General features: G+C 39.0%; 4 protein-coding genes across 9 annotated transcripts in view; 3 read left to right on the forward strand and 1 right to left on the reverse strand.

Annotated features, from left to right (window-relative positions):
- The window catches only part of LOC120260967 (hydroquinone glucosyltransferase-like), an 80,670-nt gene that overhangs the window by 13,544 nt on the left and 46,807 nt on the right, over window positions 1–20,319 (forward strand). The gene's annotated exons all lie outside the window — the stretch shown is intronic.
- LOC120260965 (plastidial pyruvate kinase 4, chloroplastic) lies at window positions 624–6,477 on the forward strand. Of its 4 annotated transcripts, none has more exons than XM_039268582.1 (5): window positions 624–786; window positions 2,300–2,401; window positions 3,306–3,761; window positions 3,884–5,539; window positions 6,217–6,477. In XM_039268582.1, the coding sequence occupies exons 2-5, from the start codon at window positions 2,379–2,381 to the stop codon at window positions 6,347–6,349; spliced, it is 2,268 nt and encodes a 755-aa protein (XP_039124516.1). In that variant the 5' UTR covers window positions 624–786; window positions 2,300–2,378; the 3' UTR covers window positions 6,350–6,477. The 4 variants fall into 4 exon arrangements, with proteins under 4 accessions (XP_039124516.1, XP_039124518.1, XP_039124517.1 ...); XM_039268584.1 differs by having other exon boundaries at window positions 2,307–2,401; XM_039268583.1 differs by lacking the exon at window positions 624–786 and adding an exon at window positions 2,044–2,144.
- Window positions 6,543–14,170, reverse strand: LOC120260966 (cyclic nucleotide-gated ion channel 1-like). 2 transcript variants are annotated; one of them, XM_039268587.1, is made up of 8 exons: window positions 13,996–14,170; window positions 12,600–12,630; window positions 11,405–11,948; window positions 10,540–10,752; window positions 9,357–9,631; window positions 8,588–8,699; window positions 7,582–7,818; window positions 6,543–7,452 (listed from the first exon to the last, which is right to left on the reverse strand). In XM_039268587.1, the coding sequence occupies exons 2-8, from the start codon at window positions 12,626–12,628 to the stop codon at window positions 6,754–6,756; spliced, it is 2,109 nt and encodes a 702-aa protein (XP_039124521.1). In that variant the 5' UTR covers window positions 12,629–12,630; window positions 13,996–14,170; the 3' UTR covers window positions 6,543–6,753. The 2 variants fall into 2 exon arrangements, with proteins under 2 accessions (XP_039124521.1, XP_039124520.1); XM_039268586.1 differs by having other exon boundaries at window positions 12,600–12,748.
- Window positions 14,338–15,347, forward strand: LOC120260971 (angiogenic factor with G patch and FHA domains 1-like). The gene has a single exon (XM_039268595.1). The coding sequence runs from the start codon at window positions 14,353–14,355 to the stop codon at window positions 15,178–15,180; it is 828 nt and encodes a 275-aa protein (XP_039124529.1). The 5' UTR covers window positions 14,338–14,352; the 3' UTR covers window positions 15,181–15,347.

Below are 20,319 nucleotides of genomic sequence, written 5' to 3' on the forward strand. Positions count from 1 at the left end.
CAAAAATGAAAGATTAGCGGCGTGCTCACACCAATCCAAAAAACACACACACAAATTTTTTTCGTATGGTTTTGAAATAAATGTGGATAAACCACAAATTTATTAAATAGGAAAAGACAGTACAAAGTAGGAAACTTCTTTCACCCAAAGGTGAGGAAAAACGGAAAATAGCGAAAGGAGGTAAAAAAACGAGGAAAAAGATCTAGGTGAGACGTGAAGACACCCTAGCGATCTCGGGACCTTCCTAGAAAGACATCGTGAGGGCACTACTCCCCGGCAGAAGATCGAGTCAAGTCTCTTGCGGGGTTTGGGCTCTAGCTGAGCGAAGTTTGCAGAGCAACGCTGATCTTGTAGGTGTCTTCATCGAGTAGATTCACTGGTGGCTACAAAGTTAATACTTTTAAATATTCTTCGAAATAATAAAAAAAAGTTCAGTCAGATATGTTGCTCTGGGATCGGTTTGTTTTATGAATCTCGAGGCAGAAAGCATAGTCTTTGTCTGATAGTTGAAATCGGAATTTTGCCTCAAGATCGGTGAGATCAGATCTGTAGATACATCCAACGGCCCTCAAACATTGTACTTTTTGTTTTTGGACAAAAATTGTACTCACTTGCCATTGCTGTTTTAGTTGCGAGCTTGTGGGGCGGCTTTGGAGTGTGCGGTCCACACGCTCTTATCTCCAGTCTCCGGAACTCGCCGGAGATCCTCGAAATCCCAACAAAAAGTCCACCAGTTCTATCTTTACTCGTTAACCTCGTCGGAGGTCCTCTGAATCTCAACAAGAGGTGAGGTTTCTCCTCCTGCTCAATCTCTCAACCCTGATTCTTTCTGCAGTTCTTCGGAATCTTAAAGTTTTGAGGCTTTACTTTTTCCGATAGCTATCAGTTTATCTTCGACAAATTCCTCTTTTTTTTTCCTGGTGTTATCTAATTTTTATTTGTTTGTGATTAATATCTTTGGATTGAACTAGATGATGTAGCTGATTAGTGGAATATTAATAGAGAGGGCATGAAGTACCTTAGATCAAGGAGGAAAATGATCTTTAGTTTAGTTGGTCATTGCAGGGATGTAATCGTTAATCAAGTTTCTCCCTTTGTCGGAGATGAAGTCAGAGACTGTATTTTAGCTGGTTCAAATTGGATCCAATGAGTAAGTAGTCAAGTCATTTGGTCAGAAATTGGTGGTTGAAATATCCATTTAGTTGTCTAAACTTGATCCATGATCTATGTTGTATTTTTTTTTTTTTTAATGTACGCGAATCAATCATGGTGGAATGATTGAAACTGTAGTAAGCTTTATCATGCCATTTTATCATGATGAGGTACTTCGTGAGAGGTTAGATGTTTATTTATTTATTACCAAGTTTATTTTACTGCTCTAAAAGAAAGATTCAAGAGAAATAATTTTTTTAAAGAGGAACAACAAAAGTTGGTGCTTTCTCTAGTTCTGGTGTCAGTTTTTGTTGTTAGCATGTTATACAATTGTTGTTGGATTTATTCCCTTTGCCTTCATCAGGGTTCTGGTAAATTTAAATAGAAGTGTTTATTTCACAAAAAATTCGGATTGACTAGTCAGAGAAGCAGTGGTAGTGAGTGTTGTCTGACTATTTTTTTTTTAATGAATTAACCATGTGAACATCATTGAGAAATTGCTTGCGTAGAAGGCTTCTTACTTGATTACTCAGATTAAAAATCACAATGGGAGAGAAATTTGGAAGTTTTCTCAGTCTTATATCTGATATTTTGGTTTAAACTGTGGTAAATTCTTGCACAAGACATTTTTAAACAAAAAAAAAAATTATCTTCATCAATTTGGGATCAATTATTCCAGTTTTCTCGACTTACCTTTTAAAGTACAGTTGCTGTTGTATAATATCATAAATCATGACTTTGAAATTCACATAGCACCTTTGTTGCAGTAAAATTGACTATTTGATTATATCTACCGCAACATCATATTTCCTCGACCTTTTTTTTTTATAAGGTGATCCTTATTTCAACTGTTTATAAAATGTTTTTTGGGATTCATTATGACTTGATCCATGAAATTAATACTCAAATTCTGGTGACATCGTCAGACTCTTTTCAATGTATTACTCACCCAAGTATGCTTTGGTGGCTTTTCAAGTTTCCATTTGCTTGTTGTAAGAATCTGTAAATTCAATCCTTGCACAAAAATTCTATCTGTTTTTCCAATTATTTGTACAAGCTTTATGTTGTATCCCTGTCTATTTATCCCATTTTAGAGACTGATACTTGCCTCTTTCTCTTATATTGTACCATTTCTTTGTTGCCAAAGTTTGCAGGTCCCTTTTTGGCCATGTAGAGTATACACATATATTCTAAGCGATCATTAATTTCTATTCACTTGGTCAACAATGATGCAATCCTCCAAAATCTTGTAAGTTCTTTGAAAGTTTTGTCTTTAGAAATTGATGGCATGCTGAGATATTTAGATTTGTGCTGGGTATGATCAATTATCACAATAATTCTACTTATTATAGCACAACTGTTGATCTTGTTATTAGATAAAACTTTTCTTATTGATAGAACTCTTGATTCATTGTATTACCTTTTGTTGTTTATACGTGAAGCTTCTTTGATATGTCTTCACCATTTAGCAAAATTATGCAACATATCTGGCTGATGTGTCGTTGTGCATGTTGTTCTATCCTCTTTCTAGCTTGAGGAGAGGCTGTTTAATGGTAGTTTTAACACCCAAACAAAATTGTCATAGCATCACCTCGTACGCTATCATTATAACTGCCATTATGCTAATTTGAGGCTGTATGAAATGCAGTTGGATTCCTTCTTTTTTGTTTGTTTGTTAGTATGTTTTTTATACTTTATTTCATGGTACAGATTCTTTTGATTATTTCTTCTAATTAAAGGAGAATGCTTTCTCATCTGTTTATGTGTAAATTATCAATCTTCTTGGTTAGGTGATTTTCGAAAAGCAATTTTGGAGACTGGGAATATTTCAATTGCTATCTTTATCTCTTATCATGTCATATGAAGACATTGCAGCTTTAGATTTTTTCTTCCATGTGTCTCTATAATGCTATTAATTTAAAAATTGAAATCATGCTATCTGATTTTTAGTAATTGTTTATCAATCCACAAAAATTCAAGTTTCTGAAAATAAAAATAAGAAAACCATGGCAATTGAGACTTTATATATTAACTATTAAGTTGATTGACACAAATAATTGACTGTAGTTTCTATATTTGTGACTGATTAATGTGAGGTGCTGATCTCATGAAATATCTATGCTTGAACTTTTTCGTACTTGTTCTGTTCTCAGGGGATCCTTAAAAGTTAATAGTCCAGTTTTGACCTCAGCGACGGCAGATGGACTTCTCTCAAATCCTAAGTGCAGACTTCCTTTGCCTGCTGCTATTTACGGAGATTATCTCATCCAGCCTCAAGTGAAATTGAAGAGGCAACCTAAATACTTCCAAGTTTATGCCAAGTTGCAGGAGAATGGTGACTCTGGAAGCGACGGGCACAGTACATCTCATGATTTGCTCAATGCTATAACAAAGAACTCTGAAATTTGTTCTAGTCCTGAGAAGAGATCTGCCATATCAGATGATTCAAGTTGTCATTTGGATCAGGAGTCCCACATTTCTTCTCTTAATGATGAGCTTACACCAGATTCCATCAACTATCAAGTATGCCTTGACAAACTAAAGGCTATATATTTGCATGTGTTAGCATCTGAACAATGGAATGCTTCGCGTCTTAATATATGCCACAGGTATAAAATTAATTTTCATGCCATCTGTTTATCCTCCTTTAACTGTGAAAATATTTATTTATATATTTTTTTCACTTCATTCATTCAGAGGTTGCATCTTATAATTGCTATTCGCATGGCAGAACATACTTGTGGAGTGCAGCAAACTTAATTCACTATTTGGCTGTGCACACTCTTGAGGTCCAGCAACTTAAAGAAGAACTTTCTTCTATAGGTCTTCTGGATTTTGATAACACAACTTCTCATGTTCTTGCAAGTATTACTGCCTGCATCCAGCTGTTGGAGAACTTGTCGCATATCTCTGCCGAGGACAGAAAAAACATAATTCACATGAAAATAAGAGATCAAGTGACTGCTCAGAGTACTGATTATGCAAGGGATGCTACCATAAGTACTATGAGGAAAACGAAATTTATGCACGCAAGGGCATTGTTTGGATCAATTCAAGACAAGAAAGATGCACACATTATGGTAACTGTTGGTCAAGAAGTGATTTCTAACAAAATTCTTCTTGATGATCTTCTCAAGGCAGGAGCAGATATCATAAGGATTAATTGTGCACATGATGATCCAAGCATTTGGAGTGAGATCATCAGGCTTGTAAAGCACAGTTCTCAAATGCAGGAAAAACCATGTCGTGTCCTTATGGATTTAGCTGGACCAAAACTGAGGACAGGACCACTGAAGAGTGGTCCACGAGTGATAAAGATATCCCCCAAGAAGGATGCCAAAGGTGACGTCATTTTTCCCAGCCAAGTTTACTTGTCCCCTGCAGGATGTTGCCCTCCTGCTCACATATCACCAGATGCTGTGCTTTTTCTTGAAGGTGACAGGCTCTTTCAAGAAATTGAGGTGGGTGTGGTCCTTGGATTTGTTGATGCTAGAGGGAGAAAGAGATCCCTGAAAGTTTCTGAAAAACTCTCTGTTTTCTCTGGTCATGGTTATATAGCAGAGTGCTCAAGGACTGCTTATGTTGGATGTAACACTACATTATTCATTGAGGGTAAGAAGAAGAAAAAAGCAATAAATGGAAAAATTGTAAATGTGCCTCCAGCAGAGCAGTTTGTAAGACTGCAAGTTGGAGATCTACTGACGATATTAAGAGATTCTAGTTTATCAGGTGATGAACTGGGTGGTACTAGTATTGGTTCACCGAAGATAACATGTCCTTCTGGCCGTCTTTTTGACTCTGTCAAACCCGGTGACCCAATTGCCTTTGATGATGGAAAAATCTGGGGGGTTATCCAAGGGGCAGGCATCAATGAGATCGTTGTTTCAATCACTCATGCAAGCCCAAAAGGTTCTAAACTTGGTTCAGAGAAATCCATCAACATTCCAAAGAGTGAGATGAAGTTCGAAGGGCTCACTTCCAAAGACCTTGTGGATCTTGAATTTGTTGCCGCTAATGCTGACATGGTGGGCATTTCGTTCATTCGTGACGTTCATGATGTGACCGTTGTTATGCAAGAACTTAAGAAAAGGAAACTTCAAAACTTAGGTGTTGTGCTGAAGATAGAGACCCGTGGCGCCTTTGAAAACCTGCCTCTCTTACTTCTTGAGGCCATGCAATACCCAAATCCATTAGGCGTTATGATTGCTAGGGGAGATCTTGCAGTGGAGTGTGAATGGCAGCAGTTGGCTAGCATTCAAGACGAGATTCTGTCCATTTGTAGTGCAGCGCATGTGCCTGTTATTTGGGCAACCCAGGTTCTTGAATCACTTACTAAGTCTGGAATTCCTACCAGAGCTGAGATTACAGATGCGACTAATGGAATGAGGTAAAATAGGAAACCAAACTTCTCCGAATTGAACATTTGCTTCTACGTAGTCTAGTAAACAAATAATACAAAACAGCCAGGCAGGAGGTTTGTAAATTAAGCAACTTCTATTCTCTTAGCTTAATTTTTATCAAATAGCTGCAGAATGCTTATTAAGTTCAATACAACACCTAACCTTAATCTAATGTCACTCGTGCTCTTTGACCATTCTTTAGAAATGTTCTGAGGATGCCACTTGTTATTGCCAAGTGACATCATTGACTCAGAAGTCATATGCTTTAACTTTAGATGCAAAACTGGAGCATAAATTTGGGTAGTTCCTGAAAATTATTATAGAAAGGAGAATAGCAAGAGTATAGGGAGGGAAAGGATAATATTCTGTCAAGTGTAATTATGAAATCATGTACACTATGGTTCTTGGAATAAGTTAATCACCTTGTATCATCAACAAATTTGAGACAAAAAAATTTACTCTCTAGATAATTTTGTAGTGACCCATTAGATGCTCTAGACCAATGAAGTATCACAATATTTGACTTTATTTAGGTTTAGAAGGATTTGACTGCGTCTGAGTGACTATTACCATGTTTTGTAAGCTCTGAAATTAGAGTGGCTGTTCAACATAAAATCCTTGAGGAAATTGTTTCATGTGACTGTTTAATAATGATAATCTGCAGGGCGAACTGCATTATGCTCAACAAGGGAAAGCATATTGTAGAAGCTGTTTCAGCATTGGATTCCATGTCAAAGACACGTTCTACCGGCAAGTTGAAGACACTACCAAGACCACCTCTTTTTTCCAACTTCTAACACAGTAAAATTGTATTGTATGTTGTAGTTCATGCAGACCTTAAAATCCTGGCTTGCAATTCTGTAAATATATCAAAGTTTCTCCAGGACATGGCATGGTGATAAATGTGGCAATTTCCTTTGCAATAGCTGCAGGTCTCTCTCTCTATATATATATCTATATATTATTAAAATACCATCAGAACAAGAAGACTGCACGAGCAAACATATTTTAAAGAAAAACTGTCAAACAAGTTACAACAATCAGTAAGCTGCAAGTACACTCTTATTTGTATATGTTCGTTAATACACTACATTCTTCTACCACACAAAGAACACACCTTGTTTGATGCAATGCTAAATTTATTATACTAAGCCAGAACAGATGATATAGAGCAGATGATTCTCAGCCAAAGAGCACTGCATTAATGATCCTCTGCAGTAAAATCAGGCTCTGCTGGTTTTTGCAGCAGTATCACAGGCAACCTTTCTGGCAACCTTGTCTTGCGAACTCCATTCCTTCGCAAAGCCCGCAAGGTATTCACTGCAAACCGAGACGCGTAAATGGTGGCACTGAGGCTGGGTGCACTAGTACCACTTTTCACCAGAGCAACCTGCAATCTATTTTCATGTTCATTCAAAGAATCCTCGAGTTTCTTTTTCGTGTACCTCCGCCATGCAGCTTGTATGAAACATGCAGCCCATGTCCTCCACTGCTGAGAATAAAACCTGAATGTATGGCGAAGCTGCTTGCTGTGCAGCCTCCGGAACTGGGATGCAACTAACTTAAGATCATTGGCCATAAGAGCAAAAGCTTCAACCTCTGTTAATGTCTTTACTGTCCTTGTTGAACTGGGGAGACTAGAGGATGAATGTGGATCCAGAGCCCAAGTAAGGAGCTCTTCACCGCAGAAATCTCCAGCCTTGAGAAAATCTGAATTGAAGAAACCAGTTCTTCCGCCATTTGTCGTGATGCTGTCTAGCTTTCCTCGCATTATAAACAGCATCTCATCTACAGGGTCTCCTTCGCGAATGATGCAGCTTTGTTCAGTGTACAGCACTGGCTTCAAGCGATCAGACATTGCATCCATTAGTTGATTGTCCATTTTCTCAAACATTGGAACCTGGCAGTAAATGTAACAAGTATTTACAAATGTAACACTTGAACCAATTCTGAATTCATGAACTGGATTGAAATTTTTTGACATTCATCAAGTAAAAGGGGAAGGGGAATATATTGTTGTAACACTCACCCTCTTGAGTAGTGCAAAACAAAGATGGCGCTTTATATCCCTCCTAAGGTCTTTGGGAAGATTCATTACCAGCTGTTGTTCATCTACACCTCTTGTTTCTTGCCATCTGTATTGCTCATGCCGACGGATTCGTTCCCGCAAAATATCAGGAAGCAAACGATGAGACATCCATTGTTCTGCATCTTGCCTTTTTACTCTCATTTCTTCGACTCGCCTAGTGGTGGATTGCAGATATGTCTGATACACAGAACCAGGGAAGCTGAGATTAGAATATAGGTTTCATCATCATTAGAGGAGGGCATAACTAAGTCAACAGAAATTTCATCCCAGATACTTGTGCAAAGACTTGATTTCTTTCTGGCTTCTAGAGATACAATTAAAGGTAACAATGCTTTTGTAACACAAAATCAGATTAACACATGGTAATTATGTTCAACAGACTTATTGCACAATGAGTATTTGTCAATGAACCGAACATATTAAATTGGCGTCAGGAACTTCATTGTCCACTTCATTCAGCAGAAACTAAAACAAAACCTGATGTCCAGAGGTTGGACAATCAGATTGCCTTTTCCATTCTGCTTTTCAAATGGAATGATGCGACGAGTTAAAATTTTGTGGTACTCGAATAGCTTATTCCACCATTAAGCAAAATTCTTACCTGGAACGATGCAAGGTGTTATACTCAGTCATGAAAAATTGAAATCACTAAATCCTTTAGATCATGAGGTCAAGCATGAAGCATCTGATCAAAACCTTTTGCATAACTGATAGTCTGTGCAGACATATTCATGAAGAAAATTTAGCTCAAGGTTTTTAGCAACATATTAAATAATCATCCATAGAAGGTCCTAGGATCATCGTCCTGTTGATGACCCAACTTCCAACTTTCATACTTGATATAGAAATTCTCTCTCGCAAATTTTATCAAGAGCATATATAGATGGAATAGGCAGGAAAAAGATATCAGCTATAGAAGATAAGATGAGAATGAAAATAGTCTTACCTGCATATTGCCTATGAGAAGTGAAAACAAAACCAAGCCAGAAATTGAGATAAAAACAGCAAACAAAATCTCCCAGGTATAGGTGCTCGTGTTAAGATTTTGGCCAAGAGAACTGCAACAGAGTGTAAAAGTGAGACATTAACTCTATAACATACACATTGCAAACTTAAACATGAAGCATAAGTTCAGGATTAGAGGCCATTAAACAAAAGCACATGAGAATGGGAAAAACACAACCTAGCCTTATCCATATGTTAGAGGCCATTAAGCAAAAACAAATGAGAATGGGAAAAACACAACCTAGCCTTATCCATATGTTAAAAAGAGCTTGGGGCAGTAAAAGCTTCACCACAATCTATTTCCAGCCACAAAATTTAGGATTACATGAAAGAAAGAAAGATAATAGTACAAAAAATTGGAAAAAACAAATTAAAGAGGGAAAGAAAAATTTGATGGAAGTGCTTGCATGTCTAACTTTAGTTTATAGTTTCCCAAGTAGGAATCTTGAGAACCAACACTAAAGTTATAGAAAATAATCACAGTTACAAATTCAAAGCCAAAGTGCTGCTGAATATGAAATATTTTCATATTAAAAGTTCTACGGTGAAAGTATGAAATATTAACGGGAAATAAATCCAGGAGTGACAGTCCTCACTTGATATACAATCATGCACCAATTAATGTATGTCCATAGAACATATGCCAATGAGATAGCAAAGGATGACCATCATTTTTTAATTACATACATGCTTTCACTATATTTACCTACCTTAAGTTTCGCAACCCCCACCAAAAGCAATAAAACAACTTGGGGAAGAAGTCTCTGGGCCCAACAACATTTGTTAGAGCAGGACGGAATATTCCAAAGTCAAATAACTTATTTTTTTCATCAGTAGAACAATTATTGAGGATAAATGTATTGCCTCCATTGTTTTTCCCATAACAGTACAAAGAAGAAGTATGGCACTTATTTGCAAGGCATTCTTGTCGCCAGCATGTATACATTCGTTCAATCGAAAACAAGTACCAAAATGCTCCAAGTACCTGCAAATTATCCAATTAGATCATTATGGCACCTAATGGAATGGAAAAAAGAACAGATTCTTCCATATTTTTTAACAACTGCATGTGTAACATGCACATCTCATCACTAAAGACATGGAATGTAGCATAGCTAAGAAGAAGAATTGGAGTATTCTAATTTAACAATCATGTAAGGCAGGACCACTGGAATGGATATAATATCAAATATGTTTATACAAACATATGGCAGGGAAGTCGAATCAAATAATCAGAATCAAATTACTTATCCATGGTCTATTAGATAACTGTCTTTCAAGAGATTGGTGAAAGACGTTGCACTCAAATAATAGCAATGAGACCTTAGGTCTTATAGATAAGTGCAATGTTGTTTTTCTAAGTAATATTCCCATCCTACCATGGAGGATTTGCCGGGAAAACCAACCCAAGGGTTCATCAAGTGCCATCTCTCATGAGAAACAACCTTGGAGAGAAATGATGAATGCTATAGTGATAGCAACAAAAATAACAGAAAAAAAAATGATTAAGGGAAATAGAGAGAGATAGGGACTTTTGGGTGACTGTTAAAAGTTTTCTAAAAATTTTTCACACTGGCAAACATCAATCTAACTATTTCTAAGATAGGAAACAGTGACCATTTTCAGCAACAAGAAGTTACCATATACGAAATTAGTAACCACCAACAAATCATGAAGGAAAATTAACTCGAAATTTAAACCACAAACTATTCAGATTTGAAATTAAACTCAAATTTCAATTTTTAGTTTCCCCATTATGAAATTGCAAGAGCATAGATATACATGTTTTTTCTAAAAGAATAAATAAAACCTGGAACCTTGTAGACACCATATTGATTCTTATCAAAGAAAAATAAGAAATCTAACATTCATTGCATTATTAGTTGGCCTTACATGACTTGCGAGCATGTAAAGCAATAGGTTGAATGCAGCTCCAGCCCAAGCTGTTTCGGTAATTATTCCTGCTGTTCTTGTAACATCCAGATACAAAGGAATGATCCTAACAAGCCTAGGCACATATTGGAGAACAACGATGAGCATCAGAAGACCTTTAGCATTTAGTGAAGTAGAACCCCCCGGTTTAGTAATTATGCTTACCATAACCACCTAAATGGGAAAAAAATACATTATGAAAAATACATAGGCTTTCCGAGCCATGCAGCCATGCTGTAAGGAAGCAAAAAGAAGAATCTAGTAGATGGAATCAGATCAGTAATACCAGATAAAAGTTAACAATATGAATGACGAAAATCAGAGTTCTAGAAACCCTTAATATATAATGCAAATTTATAGAAAGTTCAAACAAACACTCGTATTTATAGTGTCATCCACAACTAGCTCCGTTAGCACCAAGATCACTATCTTCACCATCATCAACAACATTGCGATCAATACAACCCTAACTGCTGATGAGATGTAATGCTCACAGAATTAGTTCCTTGAAACAATATTTTACCATTGACATCATGTGATTGATTTAACCATTCATGTTAACAAAGTAGCATTATACCTGAATAGAAAATTTAATCTTTATGGTTTAAAATGTCATTCAGCATCTTTATGGTTTATAATGATTCATCATCTAAATGTAATTACAAACACGGTTCATGAAATGATTGAGAATTAAAAGTTTGTCATTGAAATGTCAGGCCCTTTCCTTCTCCACTGAAATAATCATTTTGACTTCAGATAAACTTTCCCTAGAGCAGAAGGTCTGAAGAACCAAAATTAGAATAAATACACTGCAAAAATTAGATACCTGTGGCAAGGGAAGCACGGCAAGGATGTCAATGAGAAAACATGATGACAGATACCGTCTGGCTATAATTGAAGAATCTTTAACTAAGACACCCCGCCCAAAGACTCGAGATGAAGGAGCAACAAAACCAGTCCGAAATTGGAAAATGATATGAAGAATGTAAAATATATCTGTGAAGGTGCGCAGTACACTAGCAGTGACTGCCAATGTTTTATCCAGATCGATGCATGTGCCCTTAATATTGACAACTGGGATGTAGAAGAATAAGGGATCCACAGATACCGCAATCACACAAGACAAGACAAATATCTTATTCCACCTCTGAAGAAATGCCCCTTGAGGATCAAGTACTTTTTGCTTATGTTCAAGCTCTTCCTCAGAATAATCATTTTGATACTTGAAGTGGAAAACATTTTTTATCACCTTCGAACCCCGTTTGACTGCACCTAGGAGCTTATTTGTAACTGAACCAAATATTCCTTTCCCTCGTCCTGAAAATGTTTCCTCAGAACTAAGTGATCTCACTGAATGCCAGTCTTGGAACCTTCATCAAATGAAGTTTATCAACATCATCTATTAGATATGTAATTTCCTATTCAAGATTCATAATTTTTCACGTGAAATATCTAGCAGGTGGAAAAACATAAGCAGAGAAGATTACAATGAAGAATGGCCTTTCTAAAATGTGGCAGACAACACCAAGAAGAAAAAAAAAAATCATGCATTGATGAACCTTGGAACCTTGCATTTTCTACTAGTTTAAGTGTTAGACGCAACCAAATGATTTCTTTAGTTCAGGCCTGACTGATCACTAAGTAGTCATTTTAATTTTGCAATATTAAGCATTTCAGATATCATTCTGTAGGTTACTGTCAATTTCCGACCAAAGTAAGGGCATTTTATATTAAGTTAAAAATTGGTGCTCTAATGGGCACCTATGTTACAAATAGACTCGCAATTAGTTTATCTTCACCAACACAGGCAGGATGAACAACTGAAGGAAATGCATAGAATTGGTGTACCATGTTCAGACATTTATGATGAATAAGTGGTCATGTTTATCTATTTCTTTTTTTGCCTTAGTTCACAAAAACTACCAACACTTCATTATTGCAATATAAAAAAAAAAGAACAAAACAAAACAAAAATAAAAAACCATTGAAATGGATAAAACTTTAGAATTGACAGAACCAACCTCACAAATTTCTCCTCTTGCTGGCTCATAACTTCAGTTCAATTCAATACAGTAGAAAGCATGCAAAAACAAACCAGAGGCTTTCAAATAGTGACATCATCTGATAAACAGGATATAATATTCTTATCATCAAAAAGGCTTGATATTACCTGCAATAAATAACAAAATTTTCGTTTGTTATACCAGTTTGATAATGCCGGAAACTCAATACAGTAAAGAATAAGGCAAACTGACTCAATATACTAAACTGTTCGATTCTTATCAATGCTAAAGCATGAAAGGCAATTTTAACACTTCAACTCATATAGGAGGTTTTTACTTAGCCCATTATACCCAACAATCAACATAAAAAGAGATGGAAGAGGAAAATAAATCAGAATTCATATACAAAGCTACAGTAAGTTCTTATTATCCACTATCTATGAGCGCTGGTAACATGAGGGGTATTAGAATTTTGAACTACGACATACCAGTAATGGCTGGCTAAAGGCTAAGAATATGTTGTATGCTAGTTAATAAAAAGTTTCTATCACCATAACTCTAGTAAGCTACTGTTTCATTAATTTTAGAAAGTAATTTGAGCGGGAAAGCCAATTTTGACCTTCTTAGGAAATTTTGCTCTCTTTAAATGGCTTTTTCCATGTCAAACAAAACTGGATGGTTAATCCTAGTTGATAAATCTGGCTCACGAAACCAATTAGTCATTTTTACTACCCATTAAATCAACATAATGGCGGAACATTCGGTACAAAGAAAAAAGACACAGGAAATTGAAAGACTGTTGACTGTTGCATCTCAAATCAAGCAAGCCTAATCTTATTACTGACAAGTAATCCACAACATCGAACCATGAAGCCTTATTATAGTAATAATTTAGCTTGACTACGCTGGTCCTAACATCTCCTATCCAAGACAGCTGAAGTTCAATTTGCATCTCGGTAGTACAGAGATGCAGCAGCTGGATGAAACAATTCACCTTTTGTCCGAAGAGATGTTGTTGGATCCATCCAATCTTTTAGGAAAAGATTCATCTTATAGATGAGGTGATTTTTGTCATGATTAAAAGAGTCTAAAGAGCGAATTCTACAAAAGATGCAACAATCTCAGTGGCAAGGACACCCACTAGGTAAAGTAGAACAAGACAGATAACAAATTTAGCAAAGCATGATACTTCACCCACACAGTTCGCCATAATTACTCCAAACTTTTCTTCGGAAGTCATCAACATGAAAAAGAAAAATGAATGACAGAATAATATTGAGACAGAGCATACTCCAAGCAACACAAGCACCTCTTTTCATTGAACCAAAAAACAAACCAGTAAAACATCATCATCAAATAAAATATAAGAATGAACAAAACCTTCTAATTTGAGAAAGAACAAGAGAGCATAAACCTGTTCATCCACGAGCTTTTCTCCTTCCATTTAGCTTGGTATGCTCTTGGATTAGGACAAAGATCACGGCTTTAAGACAGGATGAAGATTCTGGGATACTTCGCAGTGATTGGGGCGTAGAAAGAGTGAGAGGGACGGATGGAAGTGAGCGTCCACCCCCGGGAGTGCGTCAATGGAGGAAGGAGGACCCTCCATTACCACTCGTCGAAGTGGAGGACTTTTCATTGTTCAGCTGGGTGATGCCCTTGCCATGCAGCCGTGCTTGGCCTTGCCTCGTGATTAGCAACAGCGATTTTGTTAGTTTCTCATTTAAGTCCCTAACATTTTGACTATTTATCTTTTAGTCCCTCTAATTTGATGGCCGCGTTGTCCCCCTACCCTTTTGCTTCTTCACCTCTTCACTCCAGTCTAGGGTTAGGGTTTTGGATTTCGTCTCCAATGGCACTGAATCTCACCGTTGATAGGGGCTCCGGCGAGGTGGAGACCTTGGAATTCGGTGCGGGAGCAGTGATCCGCGTCGGTCGCGTTGTCCGTGGGAATACATTCGCCATTAAAGATCCTGGGGTCTCGCAGAAGCACCTTTGCTTGCAATTCGATGCCGGAACCTCCAGGTGGACCGCCACCGACCTTGATACGTCTAATGGCACTTTTCTCAATGGTTCCCTGATTTCGCCCTGTGTGCCAGCCCCACTTTCTCATGGCGATTCTATAAAGATCGGCGAATTAGCCTCCATTTATGTTCAAATTCTCGATTCTGATACCTTAATAGGAAAAACCAGGGCTTCTAGTAGGAAAGATCCAATCGTGGCGCCCCCTTGCCTGCCGGCGAGGACTAGGGCTGGTAGGAAGAAGAAAGATGAGATTTTGGAGCCAAAAAATGTGGGAAGGGGCGGGAATAGGAAGGTTAGGGTTTTGAACAAGGAGGAGACAGTGACAGAAGATCGAAGAGATGATTCAGAGACTGTTGATGTGGTGAAGGAGAGGGTGGATGGAACTGGAGGAGAAGAGTGGGCTGAGGAAGTAGGTGATATGGAGAAGATGACATTGGGGGAGTGGTTTGATCGGATGGAGAAGTATTTGCCACAGGTGATCAACGAGGAGGCGCAAGAGATCATTGCAGGGTTGCGGGAGAAAGGTCGGATGTTTACTGAGTTTGTCATGGCTAATGGTACCATCACTGAATGATTGCGCATTGCTTGTATACTTGGAGAGGTTTGCACATTGTTGTTATGCTTTAGTTCTCACAATTGCTTGATGCATGGACATTACTTGCAGCCATACTAATATTGAGAACTGAGAAGTTTAGTAGAATATGATGTGAATAATAATATGAATCATGATGGACATGGTTATTTCTTGTTGTTTCTGAATCATTATTCATTTTGAGAATTGACATACTTTCATGTGCACCACAGCCTCTATGACAATTATTCATGAGCTTTTCTTTATGTTCTCTTTAGTCCCTTGATGTTAATTCACATTGACAATGTTAAACTGAACATACCTATCATATGAGTCCACTTAGATCAAGTTAGTATGAGTTCAATAAAGGCAAGATGAAGAACAGCTCCAAGATTTTTTTTTGTTGTTGAAGATTAGCACTCTTGACTTACGTGTTGTTTTTGATAAGTCTGCAATTTCATGGAAATCCCCAAATGGATGCCTTTTCTCAGAATTGAATTTTGCAACCACTTATTCTGTTAGGAAAGAACTTCATAGTTTTGAAAAGGTAAATTCACTGTATGTTGTTGATGCCACCGGATCACTCATATAGGAATAATATTGTGGAGGCCCTAGTGTCGTCTATTGATGGATTATGGGCTGTAGCACTTAATGAGGTCAGCTCTTTCTTAAGTTTGTGGGCATCATTTTATTTGAGGTATTTGCCCAATCACTTAGGTAGCGTTTGGTTAGATGTAGTTGAAAATATAGTAGATTTTCAATCACAGTGTAATTGTAAATTCTGGAGTTGAAAATGCAGGAGAGTCAAATTTTGGTGTTTGGTTGACTGTAATTGAAAATGCTGGATTTCAAAATTTTGTGTTTGTTTGGGAGGATTTGTAAATCTCGATTTTGAAAACATGTGTTTGGTTGGATGTATTTGTAGGATATAAACACCCTTGCTAAGGATACTCCACCTTGGTCATTATTAAATTTAATTAATTATAAATACACAATTAATTGTTATTAATAGTAACCAAAATAATTATGCATATAATTGCTTAATTTAATATAAATTTATGTCTTCATTACAAATTATTGTTATTTTTTATAATTATAAAAAATATATTACACTATTTATAATTTTTTATATTTATAATTTTTTATATTGATAAAAATATAATAGTAACCATTTATTATTAAGATAAAATAATATCATGATTTTATTTTTATTTTATTTATATATAAATTTATTAGAAAAGTCTCACGTGACTTTCTAGCTGAAATCCCTAAATGCTTAGAGATTTACTAAAACTCAAATCCATCTACATTGCATTTCTAACTACTTTCAAATTCTCAAATCCAACCAAACAAACACCAGATTTTGAAGTTTTTTGTAATTACAATTACATGTAGTTTTATATCCTGCCAAACAAACACACCTTTAGTTATAATTTATGTTGGGTATCCTGTTAAGTTCTCATATTTCTGCCAAGTTATATTACTGCAGATCAACCAATAAATGTTTCCACAAAAGCCTTTGTTGTTGTTAGATGTATGTATGTATACCAGATGTATGTATGTATATATATACATGAGTAGTGGAGTATACTTGTATGTGTTGCCTCTATATGTAGCTTCTTGATCACTTGTTTCTGAGATCAATTGATGAGCATTGATCCATTCTCCTCTATTTTTCTTCCTTATTCTAACATGGTATCATACTAGGTGTTTTTCCTCCGGCCATTTTCTCCCGGGCCATCTCTCCCGGCCATCTCCTCGACTTTCTCTCCTTCATTTTCTACTTCATTGCATCTTTTCTTATTCTTTTCTCCTTCGTCGATCTTTCTCGAACACAGCACATGAAACAATCATTGCGCGAGCGCCGACCCGCTTTGACCAGCTGCGTCAGCAGCATCTTCCACCATCGCGCACTCTGCGACGCGCTACGCTGCCTCCTCCGCCGGCGATCCGCCCCTTGCCCGCGCACCGGTCGTCCATTGCTATGTCGCGTCACTGACAGTACGAAACCCGGTGCGATATGCCCGCGTCGACACTTACCGGCATCGGTAGCGCCCTTCTCCTGTCTTGCACGCCCATTTATGACTACGCAGCCGCGCACGCCGGACGCTCGCGCCGTATGATCGGCTGCCCTGCCGCAGCCGGGACACTGCTTGCCGCCTCACTTGCTCTCATCACCTAGTTCACGGAATCGAAAGGCTTCGCCTTTTCAATTACATGTAAAACAGCAAGTGTTGGGTCTTTGTCTTAAGCAAAATCGTTGATATGATTGGAAGCTGTGCGCGTGTGATATTGTGTCGGTTAAAAAAGTGCGGATGGGCGCTTATAGATTCGATGGGATGTTACGAGATGCGTCGCGTAATCTCCACCATTCGATGTGGTGCGCGATGGCACCAGCTATATTCATGGCGACTCGCTCTGGCGGATCCTGCGATGGCGTGCGTGTTCTTCGCCGTGTTGATGTGCGTGTCTTTGCTCCCTCTTGCTCCACTATAAACCTGCAGTGCCTCAGTGCGGGCCTCGTCTCTTCTCATGACCTTGGCGTGAGTTTGAAAGTAGAACAGCGATGTTCTCTGTGAGATGATGATCGTCGACGAGTCGCATCTTGATATTCGTACTTTCAGTTGCTGTCTTTCCGCCCTGAGGAGATGTGGGACTATTTTGAAGCGCACGTTCGTTCGTGGTTCCGGCCGGGCAGCAACTTCTGCTATATCTCAGAGCTCTCTCAGCCTCGGCGGGCGGTGAGGACCTGATCGACCCGGTTCTATAGTCGGTATTGCACCTTGTGGCGTCAGATTGATGCTACTGACTCCCTCCCTGCTTGTGTTGTTCATCTTTTGCCCGAGATCCTTACTTGTTACGACTCTTGCTCTGCTCGTCGTCGTAGCCGTGATGGGACACGACGTATGTGAGTTCAGGTATGCGTCTAAATGCGTCACGGTTTGAGCGAACTCGGGGCTGGTTGCTTCATGCCCTCGGGTCTACTCTTTGGATAAGGCCTTTCTACTTTTGTTACGTGCTTTGAGGGAGACGATCTTGAGACTTTCTTTCGCGAAGTGCTGCTGCGTCCCTACTCTCTGCTGTTCTCCCTCCTCGTCTACTAGACCTCACGGCTTCTTGTCTCGTCTCGGCCTTCTCTCTGCAGCAGTAGAAAGGCTCCCATGACTTGTCGCTCTTGTGGTATTTTTGTGTCGTATGGCGTGATTGTCGGAAGAAGCGGTGATGGAACTTCCCGTGCACTGCTACCCTGCTTTCTTCTCCGCTGCCTCACTCTGCGCCTCTGATGCTTCTTGTCCGAGTCTCTACCACTCTCTACTGCTGCACGTCTCTACTCCACTCTCCCTGGCCAGTCGGCGGCTAATGGCGATGTTGCATGATTTCCGCGATCCCGTCTTCTTTGATTCCACTTGCGCTCGTGATCGTCGAGGTTCCTCGCCCCAGCTCGGTGGTTCACATCTCCTGCAGGCTTCTTGATTACGGTGCTTTATTTCACATGACTCGTCGATAACACTCATCTTACGTCATTCACGTCGCCGCCCACATCAGCGCGTGTTCGTCACTCGCGGTGGCACTCTCCTTTTTCATTTCATGAGTCGTTTTCTTCGATGCATTCTCGTTCCTTACGTCTCTCATGTTCCCTGGTTATCAATGAACCTTATGTTTGTTAGTCAGCTCACTGATTATGACTGTCAGGTTATTTTTGACCGTACCTCATGTCATGTATGCGGGATCGCGGTGGGACGGTGATTGGGTGGCCGCCGTAATGTAGTCTATGTATTGGATACCCTTCACATCATCGTCTTCGTACAAGGCCTACTCACGATGTCATCTTTGCGATTCTATCTCATCTTATGTGGCATCATCGTCTTGGTGCGTTTGTGTTAATCTCAGTATGTCCTCTTTTAGTTCGTCTTGAGTCTTAGGGGTTGTCTCTCCTTCCTCCGACATTATGCTGTAGTTGGGACTGTAGCTTGGTGAGCGACTACAACGCCCTTATCCTACGAGTGTATCTCAGGACTCACTGCTCTGTCAGAGCTTATTCATTCGATGTTTGGGGTCCTGCTCCTTTTATTTCTAAAGGTGGTAACCGTTATTATGTTATTTTCATTGTCGACCACACTGTTTTACTTAGATCTATTTTTATATCATAATCGTAGTCGCTATTATCTATCTATCGATCTTTCATAGCCATGGTTCATACCCAATTTGCTGCCTCAGTCAAGACCTTTCGATCTGATTTTGGTGGCGAATACATTTCTCGGGGCTGAACTTTTTATCTTGAGGGCACATCGCCTCGCTTATCACTCGTCCCCGGTGCTCATGCTCGAAATGGGGGTTCTCTGAACGCAAACATCGTCATATTTTAGAAACGGCTCGTGCTCTTCTTCTTGGTGCTTTTCTCCCTCCTCACTTTTCAGGGGCTACGCTGTCATAGTACATGCTTATCCGATTAACCTTCAACCTTCCTCTCGATCTTCACGATCGCGGGTCTCATGTGGCAGTCTCTCTCATGGACACCGCTCACGATCATCTTCGTGTTTTTGTCTGTCGTTGTTTTGTTTTGCTCTCACAGCGGAGCGAACCAAACTCACCGCGACTGTCTCTCTCGTGTTTTTCCCGGGATATAGTCTCGAGCATAAAAGGTTATCAGTAGTCATGACCCGATTTGCTCGTCAGATTTGTATTTCTCGTGATGTCACATTTGATGAGACCACCCCTTTTACGCTTTCTCCCTCTTCTATCGAGTCTCCCTCTCCTCTCGGTTCCTCTATCTTTTTCTTTTTCCCTCCCATTTCTACGCTGGGTACCTCTCCTGCCTTCTTCTCCGTCAATCATTACTTCCGTAGCTTCTAGTTACTCCTCTCGACCCCCTTCTCCTCTATCCGCTGAGTCTCCCTCGCCGCGTCTACTCCTCCTTCTTCACTTCCTCCCGCTCATCCGCCAGTTCATTTATTCTACCATCGCTCTGGGATCCCACAGTCGACTCCATCCCGGCAGCCCCTCTCCGACGCCTCTCCTACCACCGATCCGCCTCGAGGTATCCTCTGCTCCTTATTCTTTACGAGATCGCTCCACTTTACATCCTCCTGTTCGTTATGCTTCTGTTAGCACCAGTATCTCAGATGTCATTGAGCCAGGTAC

This window comes from Dioscorea cayenensis, chromosome 5 (genome assembly GCF_009730915.1).
Source record: "Dioscorea cayenensis subsp. rotundata cultivar TDr96_F1 chromosome 5, TDr96_F1_v2_PseudoChromosome.rev07_lg8_w22 25.fasta, whole genome shotgun sequence".
Classification (NCBI taxonomy): Eukaryota; Viridiplantae; Streptophyta; class Magnoliopsida; order Dioscoreales; family Dioscoreaceae; genus Dioscorea; species Dioscorea cayenensis.

Excerpts from the sequence above, each read along its gene's own strand:
- LOC120260965 (XM_039268582.1), top strand. The coding sequence starts at position 2,379 with ATGATGCAATCCTCCAAAATCTT. Across the intron at positions 2,402-3,305 it reads ATGCAATCCTCCAAAATCTT|GGGATCCTTAAAAGTTAATA; the intron begins GTAAGTTCTTTG and ends TTCTGTTCTCAG. Across the intron at positions 5,540-6,216 it reads GATGCGACTAATGGAATGAG|GGCGAACTGCATTATGCTCA; the intron begins GTAAAATAGGAA and ends GATAATCTGCAG.
- LOC120260966 (XM_039268587.1), bottom strand. The coding sequence starts at position 12,628 with ATGAGCCAGCAAGAGGAGAAATTTGTGAG. Across the intron at positions 9,632-10,539 it reads TTTACATGCTCGCAAGTCAT|GTACTTGGAGCATTTTGGTA; the intron begins GTAAGGCCAACT and ends GATAATTTGCAG. Across the intron at positions 7,453-7,581 it reads GTTTTGCACTACTCAAGAGG|GTTCCAATGTTTGAGAAAAT; the intron begins GTGAGTGTTACA and ends ATTTACTGCCAG.
- LOC120260971 (XM_039268595.1), top strand. The coding sequence starts at position 14,353 with ATGGCCGCGTTGTCCCCCTACCCTTTTGCTTCTTCACCTCTTCACTCC.